The sequence below is a fragment of the Carex rostrata genome, chromosome 15 (genome assembly GCF_964058835.1).
Source record: "Carex rostrata chromosome 15, lpCarRost1.2, whole genome shotgun sequence".
Classification (NCBI taxonomy): Eukaryota; Viridiplantae; Streptophyta; class Magnoliopsida; order Poales; family Cyperaceae; genus Carex; species Carex rostrata.
This window is the reverse complement of record NC_135932.1, coordinates 2,017,110-2,033,444: the sequence shown is the minus strand read 5'-3', so window position 1 is coordinate 2,033,444 and position 16,335 is coordinate 2,017,110. Positions and strand designations below refer to the sequence as shown.

At 36.7% G+C, this 16,335-nt stretch overlaps 2 protein-coding genes across 2 annotated transcripts; one reads left to right on the top strand and one right to left on the bottom strand.

Moving 5' to 3' along the window:
• The first annotated feature begins 202 nt into the window (after positions 1-202).
• LOC144566767 (putative glycosyltransferase At5g03795) lies at positions 203-6,047 on the top strand. The gene is made up of 7 exons (XM_078316794.1): positions 203-268; positions 1,022-1,275; positions 1,651-1,926; positions 2,382-2,668; positions 4,573-4,805; positions 5,458-5,615; positions 5,706-6,047. The coding sequence occupies exons 1-7, from the start codon at positions 223-225 to the stop codon at positions 5,805-5,807; spliced, it is 1,356 nt and encodes a 451-aa protein (XP_078172920.1). The 5' UTR covers positions 203-222; the 3' UTR covers positions 5,808-6,047.
• Positions 6,048-6,892: 845 nt separating this feature from the next.
• Positions 6,893-10,812, bottom strand: LOC144566602 (uncharacterized). The gene is made up of 7 exons (XM_078316651.1): positions 10,259-10,812; positions 9,398-9,622; positions 8,291-8,623; positions 7,970-8,042; positions 7,748-7,860; positions 7,581-7,665; positions 6,893-7,472 (listed from the first exon to the last, which is right to left on the bottom strand). The coding sequence occupies exons 1-7, from the start codon at positions 10,810-10,812 to the stop codon at positions 7,323-7,325; spliced, it is 1,533 nt and encodes a 510-aa protein (XP_078172777.1). The 3' UTR covers positions 6,893-7,322.
• Between the last annotated feature and the right edge of the window lie 5,523 nt (positions 10,813-16,335).

Sequence of the window (16,335 nt, the reverse complement as noted above, 5' to 3'; positions counted from 1 at the left end):
GATTGGGAGTGTAATATAAAGCGGAAGAGGAAGGATATCACTGGAAATAAAATACCATCAAAATTTTGGCAAATAAACTCCCACCGAATCTCTTATAGCGACTTTCACAGCATATGTCGCATATTTGAATATGATGATTCTTGTTGAGTATAACAATTGACCTTAATTGGCTGATTCAATGTTTATTTTGTACAGGTGCTTAATTGCTTATACATCGGTTGCATGATAGAACTACCTCCTAGTAGAAAGGTTGGGGCCTTGGGTGCAGGTAATTTTACTTAACTAATTACAGTAATTTCACTTGCTTCTCTATTATATACCTATTAAGGATCCACAAATAATTGAATTACTAAGAGGGCTTGATTTGGATATTATGGAAGCAACATAATAAGCTCATTCTTCAAGGGGGGGAGTTGTAAATCTTTACAAACTTTAGGAGCCCATATTATTGCTGTTGCTTCTTTCTACTGTCAATTTAAAAAAATATTTTTTTTTTCTTTACTGATGGCATAGTGGTTCTTGCTGTTTGATCTTTTGGTGTTATGTTCTTATAAATATGTTTTGGTTTATATTGTTGGTATAACTATGCTTTTGTGTTGGCTTTAAATTATGCAGTAATAAGAGTAGGGGAACTTGTTACAAACTGTTATCGATTGATTATATTTTAGTTTCTTTTCCTGTGCTTTCTTTCTGTGATTGGCTTTCATTAATTACATTTAAAAAATCGCGTGCCTTGATTTGATTCAAATATTACTCGTATTTATCTATTAGTATAAGCCATGTTGTCCAATGTCCATATATTGTCCATAAGTCAGCCTGATTGATTGTCCACTGTTCAGCCCGGTTCGCTGAAACGGGCCTGTTCCGAACAGGGTTCAAGTCCGAACAGGGCTCAGTTTTGAACAACACCGAACGGGCTGAACATGGACATCAAGAATTTCGTTTCGGGCCGATCATGAATAGGGCTCGTTCCTTTCAATTTTGATCTGGGCCGGTCATGAACAGGGCTTTTGTTCATTAGCAGCCTCGATCACAGTGTTATTTGCAAAAATGGCGACAAGGTCGATCTTCTCTACTAATCCAGCAATGGCGCAACGAAGGATCGCAACTCTCAAACAGTTCCTCCCCTCTCTCCCGCACTCTCTTCTAGGCCTGGCTTGCGTGGCGCTGGTCTGTCTCACCTATATCTCCCTTCGATCGCTCAGCCCCTCCAATGCCGCCACTCCTTACCACTCTAGCGGATCTCTCAGCTTCTCCCATGCCTCCAATTCTCAGGTACCGCTTCCCGTACTTCTTCCTCTGTGTGAAGTCCTGATCTTAATCATTACAAAGATCAGTATTGGTACCACCCATCTGGTACCGAATAGACAAAACAAACAAAAGTAAACCTACTTTGGTATTACAAGCCAAATACCTAGCTGAAAATAACCAACCTAACCACAGTATCTCCATAACGGAGCTGTATATTATTTGACAGGATTTTGTGTTACCTAGTTCTCCAACCAAGCACTACATTAGGATTTTGATTTTCCTCTTCATTGCTAGGCACACGTCCAGCCCTTTACAAAAACCAAACAGTAAATGACAATTCTTCTTTCTATCAGTATCAGCAAGTATCTTCCTTAACCACTTGCTTTCTTGTCAATTTAGGATGTTGAAGATATCAAGATGACCACCTCATCAATATACCATTATCCTGGAGTGTTCTTAAAAAACTATCAAGCAATGAAAAAAGACTTTAAGGTGTACATATATCCTGATGGAGATCCCAAAACATACTATCAAACACCTCGAAAGTTAACTGGCAAGTATTGTAGCGAAGGGTACTTCTTCCAGAACATCAGAGAAAGCCACTTCCGTACTGATGACCCCGACAAGGCTCATCTCTTTTTCGTACCCATATCTCCGCATAAGATGCGAGGCATGGTAATTAACTGTCTTATTTTCCTTTCCTTTCTTTCTTTCTACAAAACATGACTGCTTCTACAATCCGGTACCTTATCAGGTTTTGTTGGTACAGAGTCATGCCATGGGTGCATGTTGGTGCTGAGTCTTACAAGCACTACTGCTTATTACAGACTGGTGCTTACCAGTACGGTTAATCTACCAATATCAGGTCCTAACTGGCATGAGACCTAAACGTTGAGCAAATTCCAACTCTTAGTACATAAAGGTCCCACCTGTACAGAGAATCTACCAAACCAAATCCTATTGAATTGAGACCAAAATTTCATGATTCCAGCCCTCAAGCTAGAATTTTGGCTATTGTATACTAGTACCTGTTGAAACACTTATCTTTTCCTCCAAGCCAGAATAGTTTGATACAAACTTTAATTTACAATAGTGAAACTTATTTATTGAATTACCCTTTAGTTGTGCAGGGCACATCATATGAGAACATGATAATCATAGTACGTGACTATGTATTGGGGTTGATACAGAAATACCCCTACTGGAACCGAACTCTTGGAGCCGACCATTTCTTTGTGGCTTGCCAGGATGTGGGAGTCAGAGCCTTTGAGGGGCTGGAGATGATGGTCAAGAACTCGATTCGGGTTGTCTGTTCACCAAGTTATAATGTTGGCTATGTACCACACAAGGACGTGGCATTGCCTCAGATTCTTCAGCCGTTTGCTTTGCCGGCAGGAGGGAACGACATAGAGAACAGGTCTGGACTGATACTGACTCATTATTGGGCAATTTCTTGTGTCTTTGTTTAATCTCATGTCATTAGTACTTGACCTTAGTACACAATTAACTAAAATAACTCTTTTGTTATCAATCAAACACAGTTTTCATTTGCCATATGCTTGCGTATCTCTAAATCTTTTCTTCATTCTCTCAAGCGTGCTCGAGAAAGGGGATATTTCAAATTTCTGCCTTATTTTTATACCTCCATTTGTCAATTTAAACTGTGGCCCCAACAAATAGTAGTCAAAATTCCATGGGAATTACAGAAATATCTTGTGTATCCAAAAAGATGGAAAAATATCCATTTGTACCCGAAGATTCAAATAGCTTTTAGTGTTCTCTGGCTGCAAGGTGAGTCGTTTAGTGTTTGTTGTTTTGTGGCGATAAAGAATTAAAATTATTCCATGATAGACATGTGCTTTGCTATCTGATTTTCATTTTTATAAGCTCATGTCAAATGGCGAAAGGAGAAATTATCCCCAGCGAGGTCAGTAAATATCATTTTAATAAGTTAATGAAAAGTTTACCAGTTTTGTAACCTACAAGGTAATTTTACAAAATTTGGTGAGGTCATTTAACCCCATCCTCTTCCATGTGGCGTGGTGCTAAACGCATTAGTGAATGTAACTAACAAAATATTATACTTGATCATTGTACTGCCACCTCTACTGTGTTTGATAAAAGTCATCACACATCCAAAGTTCCGAAAATTGCATAGTTAAAAATAGCTTTCAACTTGCAAAACAATGGTAAAACACTATTAGGGGTTATAGTAGGGTAATGGGTTTTGTATGAACCGCTTCTGAATGTTAGTATTTCCATTCGTCTAAATATCGTCATTATCTTCCTCTGTGATAAGGATGCAGAAGCAAGCTCTTCTTCAACTGATTAAGATTTCTAAATTATTTGTTTTGATTTCCTTTTTTTTACCTTTTTGGAATTATCAACTCATTATATGAACTACTTGTTAAATTATATGGTTGCACATATTCTTGAAATAAGCAATTGAATATTAGATCCGATTCAGGAGCTAAATTTAATAGCATTTAGAATTAGAGCCCCAACAACCAATAACTTAGTCCAACAGCCGTATTAATAATTGTGCGCATTTCTCAACCCTCTCTCTCATTATTTCTCTTTTAATAAATGAGGAACAGCGAAAAGGTAGTTTAAGTATGCTTTATTAAACTAAAGTAGAAGGATATGGTTGAGTTTTAAATATTTAAGAACATTGTGTGTATTGTGTTGGGGGTAGACATGAAGTTTTCCTTAGTTCAGACATAACCCAACATCAAATGATCAAAATCTGCACTTGTGCAAAAGCATAGCATCTCATATTCCATATGCCATTTGTAAATATTGTGCATATTCTCCAAAGTTTAATTTCTTTTTAAAAACCGATATCCTTTTTCCCGTTAATGGATAGATAGACAGTGAGGCAGGGATAGTTTGGAGAGATATTGTGATGTGAGTGGGAGAGATAAGCATGAAGAATGCCTAGCTTGGGTAGGGTTATGCTCTTTTATAATTTTGGTAGAGAAATGTTGATTTTGCAGGATGCACATTGTGATTTTACATATTCCGTGGTATACATGCATTAGTATTTTACTGTACGTTAGTTTCAGCAGTTCTCCACAGCTGAGTTTGTTTGCTCATTAAGTTAAAATCCAGCTGTTATTGTCCTCGTTTCTTTTTTTTTTTCTTGGATTTTTGCATGGATATATAACATTGGAACATCACTGCTTGTATATTTATTAGTTTTAGCAGTCCATAGTTGGGTTTGCTTGCTCATATTGTTTCTCTTATTATTATGTTATGATAATACCCCCTATTTAGCAACAGTACACATAATTACTAAATCATTATTCATGTTTGCAACAGGACGATTCTTGCATTTTGGGCTGGCCATAGAAATTCTAAAATTAGGGTTATTTTGGCACGCGTGTGGGAGAATGACACTGAGCTTGCCATTAGCAATAATCGCATTAACCGGGCCACAGGTCCATTGGTTTATCAAAGGCGGTTCTATAACACTAAATTTTGTATCTGTCCTGGCGGCTCCCAGGTCAACAGCGCTCGTATAATGGACTCCATTCACTACGGTTGTATCCCAGGTCAGAACTTGAATTCTTTTTGTACTCTTTGGAGTTTGTCAGGTACTGTACAAGACAGGAAGCTACCTGTCAACATTGATACCTCCCAAAGCTTAACATTCAAAGAAATAGTTTGAAGCTAAACCCAACCTGAGATGAGAATTCTGAGTAGTACAATATCTGAAACATCAACGATACTTGACCTGGCCTGAGAATTTGAAAATGTCAATTGACGTAATAGTACCCTACCAAAACCTGATCAAGATGAAATAACTGGACCTGAAACAGCATGCAACAGACTACATCTGGTAATTCAACCCAGCAAAAGTGACCACCTGATTAGGCCAAACCTAGCTTTAGCCAAATTCAAACCTAATAATTTTCAGAAGCTTATGATATGAACCCAATCCACCAACTTTTTGGCCTCGAATTTCAGTATTTCACCATACTCAGTTACCAACTAACTTCAAGTTCTACTGATGTTGTAACAGTCTACAAAGGTAATAAAAGAAAAAAAAATACTCCATACTGCTCACTAAGCATCATTGCAACAAAAAGGACTAAAAGAGAAAAGAAAGAGCATGACCCATATATGGGGACAAATTTGATTTTCTTTTCGATACATTACAATAGATGGAACTTGTATTGATTTATTATTTATTGTATTTTTCAGTGATATTATCAGACTACTACGACTTGCCATTTAATGACATCCTAGATTGGAGCAAGTTCTCCTTGATACTCAAGGAGAGAGATGTATACCAATTAAAGGACATTCTCAAATCAGTATCTCATGAACAATTCATTGCCTTACACAACAACTTAGTTGAGGTATTACCATTACAAAAACAATGGTTTGTTGATTTTAATTCATATGTTTACCTTACAGGTTTATTATATCATCAATTTTTGTGTCATTAGGTTCAGAAGCATTTTGAGTGGCATTCACCTCCAATTCCCCATGACACATTTCATATGACCATGTATGAATTGTGGTTGAGGCACCATGTGATCAGGTATTGAAAACCTGAGCTTGCAAGACCACCACAGAAGTTGCTGAAACACATGCACAATTTCATACAAACTTGCCGATGAGAAATGTCATGCCGATGTTGTTTTTTTACTTTTATGATAGAAGTTAGAGCTGTATAACCTGTTTGTGGATGTAAATGTTCTTTGTTTGAACTTTTTTTGTATTTATCGGAAGTTTTGAATTTTGGAGTTAGCTGTACCGGGATTATATACTAAAACATTCACAATAGCTCATAAACTGATCTAGCATTCACTGATGAAGTTGGCAGAAGAAACCTTTGTGATTTTCTCTAACAATGAATGAACTTATGCTGCGTTAAAAATGCATAAGAGATTGTAGTACTAATGCATATAATGGTATAAATTTCATCTCAAAACTAACCCGGCCCCCTACCCTTCTTTTTTATTCTTCAGTCAGGTGAGTACATTGCATTTATGTTCTGGTGTTATTAGGGCTGTCAAAAAAGCTCGCGGCTCGCCTCTAGCTCGCTCGGTAGTGGATCGAGCTGTTAATGAGCCAGCTCGATTCAGGCTCGGGCCAAAATAAACGAGCTGAGCCAGGAGTCAGCTCGGCTCGTTAAGCTACAGTGGATTTAGGGTTTAGCCCTATATAATTTTAAGTCCAGTCCCATTTTCAAAGGCGCAATTATGCAAAATTGATGTATTTTTGGTCTGAGAAGAAAAGATATGGGCTTCAGTTGCTTCAAGATATGCTTGCTGAACGATTTTTTAAATTTTTTGAATGAGCTTTCTTATTTTTATATTTTTGAATTTGTATAATAGCAGCCCAATAAAGCCTAGCAAGCCAGCTCGTCAGCTCGCGAGCTAGCTCGGGCTGGCTTGTCACGAGCGAGCCAGGAGTTTTTTGGCTCGGATGACCTAGGTCCAGCTCGCTCGGTCCAGACTCAGGCCAAAATAAACGAGCCGAGCTAAGACCCAGCTCGGCCCGAGCCAGCTCGTTTACACCCCTGCAGCCATTAGGCTGGGTCAAGTGCAATCGTCAGAGGTGCCCAATCAGACCAATAATAAAATTATTAAGCCTACTTGAACCAAAGTGCGATGGATCATTCTCTCATGGGACAAAAGCAGATATGCCTCCAAAATTTATACAATAGTATGCATAATAGAATAATATTTGTTTTTGTTGTTGATCTTTGACTTGTAAGCAAATAGCCAGAATCATTTACATCATCATTCGAAAGAAACACCACTATGCCTACATATTTTTGAGCTTGAAGCTAGATCTTGCACCGAATTAGGACATCATTTATAATCTGTACATGATGAGCATATTTGCAAAATCATGAATTTTTCTGACGAAGGTAACAAACAAGGCTGTCAAGGCTGCAACAAGGTATGGAAACGATGTCCATATTCCCTGGTACATAAAAAAAAAAAAAGCAAATAAAAGGAATGTTGGTTATATTGCAGGGAAGTTCACAGAGCCAACTCGGTAACCTAAACCAATTCTAGCAAAAAATGGATTGATGTGGCCATTTTCTTTATCTAATGTAGCAGATAACCTAGAGAACAAAAATCGTTCAAAAAATTATAGTACAAGTGAAGAATTTTGCGTAACTTACTAAAACCACTTAGGTTGCCATATTTCTGCACTACACTTGTTATGCTACGCACCTTCTCCTTGCCAATTCCTAACTAAAAGAAAAGGGATGATAACAAATGAAAACATCACAAACAAGGAACTCGATTATCTCAAAAAAAAAAAAAATAATAAATCAAATAACTTAGCAAATGACTCTTAACCTTATTGTAAATGTTCTCAGAAGCCTTACTTTCACGGAACAACTTACCAACGTAGAATGGAATCATATCACTAATACAAACTCCCCTGCATTTATGACATCTGATCCCTCAAACCAATGATATGGCTATACTTTTCATAAGAAATATGAAAACTGAAATCAACTTACCAATAAACCCAGAGAACAGTGGAAATAATAAATGGGGCATTTGCAGAGAAAGACTTAGCTAATGATTGCCAAGTTCCATCTAGAGAGAGACTCCTTGCCAATGATATGCCAACCTAAATCAATATGACAATCTAATTAAGAATACAAACATGGTATAGTCAGTATCAAGCATAAGTTGCTATGCTAAGACAGAAGGTACCGGTATAGTTTTAGAGGACAGACCCAGACATTAAGAGCTTCCTCGCTAATAAAGAGTCCACATCCCTCAGCCATAAGCAACCAAAAGTAAACCCACCTAAATTTATTACATTCAATTAGGAAAATAATGCATATGCATAGTAGTACTTACATTTCTCATATTATTGGTCATGCTGAAGGCTAAAACTGAGCTTAATTGTGGAATATATGTTACAGATGTTAAAAGTATGACAAGAAACTAGTTGTTAATTTGAGTTCCTTGTATGGACAGCAGATCAGAACAGGTCAGTGCCATTCACACATTAAGGATTTATATTATTTTAATACAAACAAAGAAAAGTTTACCCAGGTGTCCGTTCTGGCAGTATAATTTTTTTCCCAAATAATGTAAGAGTAAACCCGACTGGAGACTCTGACGAAGCATCTAAAAATTGGGGAAAGCTCAAAGGAGACTCCGTCAAAGTACTCGGTTGCCTCATGTAAACAGATACAAGGGTGACAGTTGCTGCTACTCCTATTGCAACTGCAAGTTTGGCAAGAAAAGATGAACCAGCACTGCTGCTTTTCACCTCTAAATTGTCAAGTATTTCGTCAATCTCATCTTTTCCATCAGACGGTTCTGACTGGGACACTGACTCGTACGGTTTTGTGGTAATAACATTGTATGTTTTCTTTTCCCTAAAATATACAAGGAATTCATAAAATATCTGAATAATGTGGAAGAATCAAGCATTTGTATCTTATCAATTTGTCACTCAAAAAAGCATGAGCTGAGATTAAAGGAATGATTAAGCATCAATTCTTAAACTCCCATAACATGAGACAGTCATGTCAGGATTTCTTGCGTTAGTGCCATCCTTATCAATCAATGCAAGCTTAAAATGAGAGTGGAGAAAGGTTTTATTAAATTTAAGTTACTTTTCTTACTAATTATAATTTACCAAAATGGTTTTTTCATGCAGCTGAGATTATGTTTTTCCTTTTTTCTGACTAATAGAATATGGCGTGGACCAAAATGCTGCAGCTGCAATGGAGCATCAAAACTTCAGGGACAAATGGGTCATAATATAATTATCTGGAATTGGAAGAGTTTGCTCACAGGAAAGTCTTTTAGCAAGACCAGTGACACAGAGCAAATCAGATAGTTATTAACAGTGCAACTGGCAACCACTATAAATCCAGAGTTGTCCGTTCAACTGTTCAGTCTGAAAAACAGTGCAACTGGCATGCAACAGAATCACCCAATACTGATAGTTATTGCTTGGGGTGACATGTTTTGGATAATTTTGTATGACTGTTTTGGGATGACATTGAACAAATCAGTATGACTGTTTTGGATGATTTTGTATTTATATACCTTCTTTGTGCCATGATATGTTGTCTAATACGTCTTACTCAGTGAACTCAGTTAGGCACTGACAAAATGTGCAAAACAAATGTAGGAACAATTACCTTGCAAATCCTAATAAATTGGAATCCACATTTGTTGGCTTAGCGCTTGAAGTAATTCTTCTTGAAAGAACCGTAAAACAAGGTACGGACCTCGAGGAAGGAAGTGGTGGCCAAAGGAGTAGACTGAGCAGAGAAAATGGCCATTTAGCCTCTTCCTCTGTCAAAGGATGGAGGATTGGTCGCGAGTTTGCCAAGTGGAGAAGCAAAAGATAGCAGATCAGCGATTAGAATTTAGGAATTAGGAATTAGGATGGTAGAAATTGTGTGTTGAGATAGAGTTATACTTATATATAATAGCTCACCTTTGAGGAGGTAAATTGTACTGAGACATTTGACCATGCTCTTCTCTGGAAGCGTATGGTCTGCCGAGTTTTTCCGTGCGGAGCTGTGCGGAGTTTTTAATCTGGTCCATTCGTTTTGAAACGGACAGATCAGATCAGATCTTACCCGAATTTTAAAAAAATTCTAAATTTGTGGAACTTTTAATCCGGTCCGTCCGATCCGAAATGAACGGACCGGAAAAACTCCGCAGAGGATATCATTTCGCTCTTCTCTAACCTGTTAAATTAAAAATAAAATTGGCATTCCATTACATAAACGTCACAAGTGGCATATGGTATTAATTTGCAATTATAAGAAAGGAATGCTTACAAAACTGTTATTCATGTCAAGTGGCATATGATATTAATTTGCAATTATAAGAAAGGAATGCTTACAAAACTGTTATTCATGTCGACATGATAAGTGGCAAAACCGTGATTTCTAGTAAACAACAGAAAAAAATAACATTTTATTTTAATTTTATTACCCTAGCCTCTCTCTTTTCGTAATACTATTAAGAGAGAGAGAGAGAGAACTGACAGCGAAAGCATGGTCTGGTCTCTGATGACAGGAGGTGATAGATGATGGGTGCGGCTGCTGTCACCAGGGGAAGAGAGAGAGGAGAAGAATGGCGAAAGGATGGTCTTGTCTCTGATGACAGGAGGTGACAGATGATGGGTGCGGCTGCTGTCACCAGGGGAAGAGAGAGAGGAGAAGAATGGCGGAAGGATGGTCTGGTCTCTGATGACAGGAGGTGACAGATGAGGGGTGCGGCTGCTGTCACCAGGGGAAGAGAGAGAGGAGAAGAATGGCGGAAGGATGGTCTGACCTCCGATGAAAGGAGGTGACAGATGAGGAGGGGAAGAGAGAGAGAGAGAGGAGAAGAATGGCGGAAGGATGGTCTGGCCTCCAATGAAAGGAGGTGGCAGATGATGGGTGCGGCAGCTGTCACCAGGGGAAAAGAGAGAGGAGAATGGAACTAACAACGGATCATGGATGGTCTGGCCTCCGATGAAAGGATGTGAGAGATGAGGGGCGCGGCTGCTATCACCAGGGGTGAAATGACGGTAAGGGTTGTTTTCATTGGGATCCATCTCCAATATCTGCTTCTATCTCTGTATCTATCTAGGGTTTATGACAAGTGAAGAAGGTAAGAAGAAAGATGGAGTATATATGTTAATGTACTTATAGGCAGTCATAGGAGGTGAGAGATCAGGGATGATGAGCTGGAATTCGCATCCTCTGAGATATCTCATATTTGCATGACTTTTTGGAAAATCTCAACCGTTGCAGTACGTCTGCCCGAATCTCAAAGCTCAAATAATACTTGCCCCCTATGTCACCCCGAATAGGCACCGGACATGTTGGTCACGCAAAATATGAGATATCTCAGAGGATACGCACTCGATGAGCTGACGGTACGTAATGGTTGTTTTTATTGGGATCCATCTCGAATCTCTACTTCTGTCTCTGAATCTTGAGAGAATCTTAATGTACTTATGACAACTGAATAAGGCAGTCATAGGAGGTGACAGATAGGTTCGTGCAGGACCTCTAATTACCGTGATTTGAAAAGGAGCAAAGATAAGGGTGCGTTATAGGATAAGGGCGCAAACGTGGTCTTGCACGAACCTCTCTCTATCTCGAATTACCGTGATTTGAAAATGAGCAAAGATAAGGGCACGTTATAGGAAATGTAGGTGATTTCCGGCAACCCTAGGTGATTTTCGGCAATCAACAAAGCCGCCCTTGCCCTTTACTTTATTGCCTCCGAAGCAGCACAGAATCTCCTTTTTCCTGCCCCCACTTTACAAATCTCCCTTCGCTCCCTCAACCTGCTCCTTTGCATACAGAAACAACCACAACACCGAATGGCCTCGCAGTACCCAGCAGCTTCCCAGGCGACCCACACCTTTTGTTTCCTTGGACCTTTGGAGGAACACAGGAGATTGCTGGTGAGCCTCAACTCGTCGGTGCTCTTCCTCCCTATTAATTGTTAAGCCACCGGCCGTTGGATCAGCGATTTTCAAAGTGGCTTAATAAATAGTAAAAAAATTCAGAAAAATATAAAATTTGGTCTCCAAGCACAATTTAATATGGAGAACAACTTGAACGGTTCGGATCGACGTTTTAAACTTTGAAAATTGAAAAACGAATTGGTAGCACCAAAGCTCAGAAACTACCACTTTGATCTTAGCCAACCCCCCCCCCCCCCCCCTCTCTCTCTCTCTATATATATATATATATAAATATAGAGTGATGCTTCTCTGTATATAAAAAACTAGATAAAGGCCTCTCGTTGCTTCGACAACTGATATGCAATTGTTTTTAAGACATGGAAGAATGTATATAGAGATGTTATATATATAAGGTGGTGAGCTGCATAGACACATTACATAAATTGCGTAGGCAATAGATCATGTTTTCATCTTTATACAACAAAAATTAACACCTCACAGTAGGTAAGGTTGGACTGCAGATCATGTTTGGAAGAGAGATAACATGCTCTCTGTATGCGTGCTATCTCTTTATGGCAAATCTTCCAAACATACCTTTTGTCATGATAAGATAGTTAACTGTTTTGTTGATGTCTATATCAACACAAAATAGTATTTACAACTAACAAAATATGTCAACATTTTTTTAAAATCATAGCTCAGTTATGCCTTCTTCTCTTTTGCTTTCCTGCTGCTTTCACTGCTATTTAAAATGAGGATATATGTTAATTTCTTGTAATTCGGAAATGATTGAACTACTTTAATTTATTAAATTGTTTTAGTAAAAAATGAAGTGCATTTTTTTTAGATGGGCTACGGTGAGTTGCGAAGTAAAACACGTTTTTACTTCACGCAATATCTTCATTTTCAAAGTTCAAATAGCCGATCCAAACCGTTAGATGTTTAATCTATATTAAAATATGCTTGAAAACTAAATTTTACATTTTTTGAAAATCTGAAAATCTATATTAATTATTAAGCCACTTTGAAAATATGAAAATCCGGGTGAACAGTAAAAACAGTAAAAAATTCTGGACCACTGGATCAGCGATTTTCAAAGTGGTATAATAAATAGTAAAAAAATTTCAAAAAATGTAAAATTTGGTCTCCAAGCACATTTCAATATGGAGATCATGTTGAGTGGTTCGGATCGATGTTTTGAACTTTAAAATCGCAAAATATGAGTGTGAAGTAAAATAGTCGCTTTACTTCGCAACTCACCGTAGCCCGTCTCTTTTTTTTTTAATACACTTTGTAATTAAGTGGTAACACATGACATATATTTTTCACCCAAACTCTTAATAGGTGGTTTCTTATTGTAAGGCGCAGTGAATATAATTTGGTTTAACCAATAGATTGTGAAGATCTTAATAATGTGTTTTGCAATGTTTCTATATGAGGAATTGTTTAGGGCGGTTTGGAGTTCATGGAGTTTTTAGGTAGGTTGTTTAAGTTCATAATTGTTGGTTTTTGATTTGTGGTTGAGGGTTTATGTATCAAAACCACTTCAAATTATCTGTCTATCCCAACTCATTTTTTTTGTTTTTTTGTTTTTTTAGTAAGATTGGAGGTCAAGCTATTTAACTAGTTTAATATCTACAAGGGATCTTCAATCTGAGTTTCGAACCTCCTAATTCAATTTGTCATGACGGACCATGATTCATGCCAATTTAGAAGCTTAATTGAAATTACAAAATAAAAAATGCAGCAGGGAATATTGAAGAATAACAACAGAGGGAACCCTTATCCTTTGAAAAGAAAAAGTATGCTAACAAGAGAGCGTCAAAATAAAATATTGCTAAACCAATCTTAGATGAGCATACTAAGCTTAGACAACCATACTAATTGTTGGAGCATTGAAACCCTGCTGCTCTTAATAATAGCCCAAAAATTGAGGCCAGATATTCAAAGACTGAACTTAGTATTGGGCCTTCTTTTATCCAGTGCAAAATAAAACCAGCGTAGAAAGAAAAAGTGAGTCTCATAATACGGACGGCATCTGCCTGCTGCCATGAACAAGTCTCAGATACCGTAAAGTGGGACATGGCTTAGATTTACTTCTAGAAGAACCAAACTCAATTTATTGAATTTGTAAAGATTCCCTTTAAGATTCATGCCAGAATTTGTAAAGATTCCCTTTAAGATTTAGTTAAAATAACGGTCCGAATTCTCTAATTTTAATTGATTTTCATTTACAGTATCAGAGGTGATCCGAATTCATCTGCCATGTTGGCTAAAACCAGCTCAAACAATAAATGAGAACCAATACATGAAATTAGATAAATTTTCACCGTTTGATTTAAATATGTACAAATATTAAAGTGGGCCGTGCATTCCGTCTTGAACCGGATTGGCTCAGATTTTGATCGACAGTCCAGATCTAAATCAAAATATTATGTTACCTCAGAGATTATGGACTCTCTGCTCCTACTTTTTATAGAGAATTTCTTCCTGTCGGATTTCGAACCTGCGATATTCCACACAACATTATCTTTTACCACTAGAAATTTCTACAAATGCAAAATAATAGTTTAGGTTTCCCATATCATGAATGGCTTTTTTACATTTTGAATTGCAATGCCCTTTACACTGGGTGTTGATTTTAACAGCAATAGTTTGGCTCATACAACGTTGAGATAAGAGGGATATTTTTTTTGGACCGTAATGCCCTTCCTTCATAAGGAAAATAATAAAGACGCTCTTTAAATTTTTAAAATTAAAATTATAGAAGTTATGGGTAATAGCCGAGTTTTTTAAAAATATCTATTTTATAAAATATTTTAATAAAAATAACCAGGTTTGAACTAAAATTTTAAAAATACTCAAATCGTGGATATTTTCCACGGTCCGGGATTTTATTTTATTTTATTTTTTTATAAACTCATTTTTTTATAATATATGTATATGTATATATATATATAATATAATATATGTATATATAATATAATATATGTAGAGTACGGCTAACGCGCTTCCTCTAGTATATCAACAATATGTTTCCGGTCTCTAAAATCTATCGAATCAGTTTCAAATGAAAAATCCGAACATTCAAACCAATCTTCTTAATGACAGCTTTGTTTCCATACAAAAAAAAAATTAAGTTTCAAATTTATTTACTATCAAGTCAAGCGGTCAAAAAATGAGCAAAATAGTGCATTAAAATGCGCACAAAATCCTTCATATTTTGACCGCTTGACTTGATAGTAAATAAATTTGAAACTTAAATTTTTTTTTTATATAGAAACGAAACTCTCGTTAAGGACATTGGTTTGAACGGTTTAGATTTGTCATTTGAAGTCGATTCAATAGATTTTGAATGCCGGAAACATATTGTTGATATACTAGAGGAAGCGCGTTAGCCGTACTCAATATATGTATATATAATATAATATAGGAAAAATTTCTAGTGTACCCATCTAAACTTATAAAATAGCCAATATCTCCATACAAATATCATAATATCCTATATCCCCATAAAAATTTTAAAAAATTTCTTCCATCCCCTTTTATTCATTTAACCTTTCATTTAATTTTTTGTAAAATTAAATGGACAAATATATCCTCATCTCTCTCAAATAACATGTGCCATTTTAATAATCTCAAAGTTCTGATTTTACTGAAGAACTCTTATTATGTACAATAAAAGTAAATTCGAGTAAATTACTAAATTATGAGTAATACAACATTAGGCTTCCATGTTGCAGGTTCAAAGGCATTCTTTGCATACTAAATAAAACCATAGGTCATGTTCGGCAACGAAGATTAGAGTGTTGCAGCTTAAGAGTTTAAGCTGTGCTAGATGAGATGTTCGGCTAACAAATTAAGGCTTAGAGTAATAAAGCTTAAGTGTATAAAGATGCTAAAGAAAGGCTCTAAGGAGGCACTTTTTTCTAAGCCTATGTTTTTTTTGGCTTAAGAATTTGCTCTAAGGAAGCTTAAGAAAAATGCTCTAAGCTTGTATAAGGAATTGTTATTCGGCTAGCTTAAGCAACTAAGAAAGCTAAAGCCACTCTAAGGAGGCTAAAGCCTTGTTGCCGAACATGACCATAATGATTTTCAAATAAGACAAAGGGAAGGAAAATAATATCTTATTTTTTGATGAAAATCAGAAAACCTGGGTCTGCTGTTGATTTCATATGAACGGTAACCAAAATCTCATGAGCCGATCCTCCAATTCGGCACCCAAGTCAAATTCAAATACCCAAAGCGATGTGCTCCGTAAAGGAGATTGGTTCAATTAAACAAAATACCTGCTCAAATCAAGAAAAATCTGTATCACCTAGTCCTAATTGGCGAAGCTTGTCCTGCTGGGGTGGTCCCAAGAAGGAAAACAAGCTTTCATTGTTTTACAAAAATAAAAGTACATATACAATCTATCCTATTGGATAATAAAACATAGAACAATAAAAAAAACGACTCAACAATCACCGCTCAGTCAAGAATATCCTATCCCCTTTCGTCTTTTTTTGCAAAAAAATTAAATGTTCCAATATAAATAAAATGGCAAATGAATAAAAGGGGATAAAAAAAACTTTTTGAAATTTTTATTGGGATATAGGATATTATGATATTTTCATGGGTACATTGGCTATTTTAGAAGTTTAGATGGGTACAATAGAA

Coding starts and splice junctions, on each gene's coding strand:
- LOC144566767 (XM_078316794.1), top strand. CDS start 223: ATGATAGAACTACCTCCTAGTAGAAAGGTTGGGGCCTTGGGTGCAG. Junction 1,276..1,650: donor CCCATGCCTCCAATTCTCAG/GTACCGCTTCCC, acceptor TTGTCAATTTAG/GATGTTGAAGATATCAAGAT. Junction 4,806..5,457: donor TCACTACGGTTGTATCCCAG/GTCAGAACTTGA, acceptor TGTATTTTTCAG/TGATATTATCAGACTACTAC.
- LOC144566602 (XM_078316651.1), bottom strand. CDS start 10,812: ATGGATCCCAATGAAAACAACCCTTACCGTCATTTCACCCCTGGTGAT. Junction 8,624..9,397: donor AATTTATTAGGATTTGCAAG/GTAATTGTTCCT, acceptor TGTATATTTTAG/GGAAAAGAAAACATACAATG. Junction 7,473..7,580: donor CTGAGAACATTTACAATAAG/GTTAAGAGTCAT, acceptor CTTTTCTTTTAG/TTAGGAATTGGCAAGGAGAA.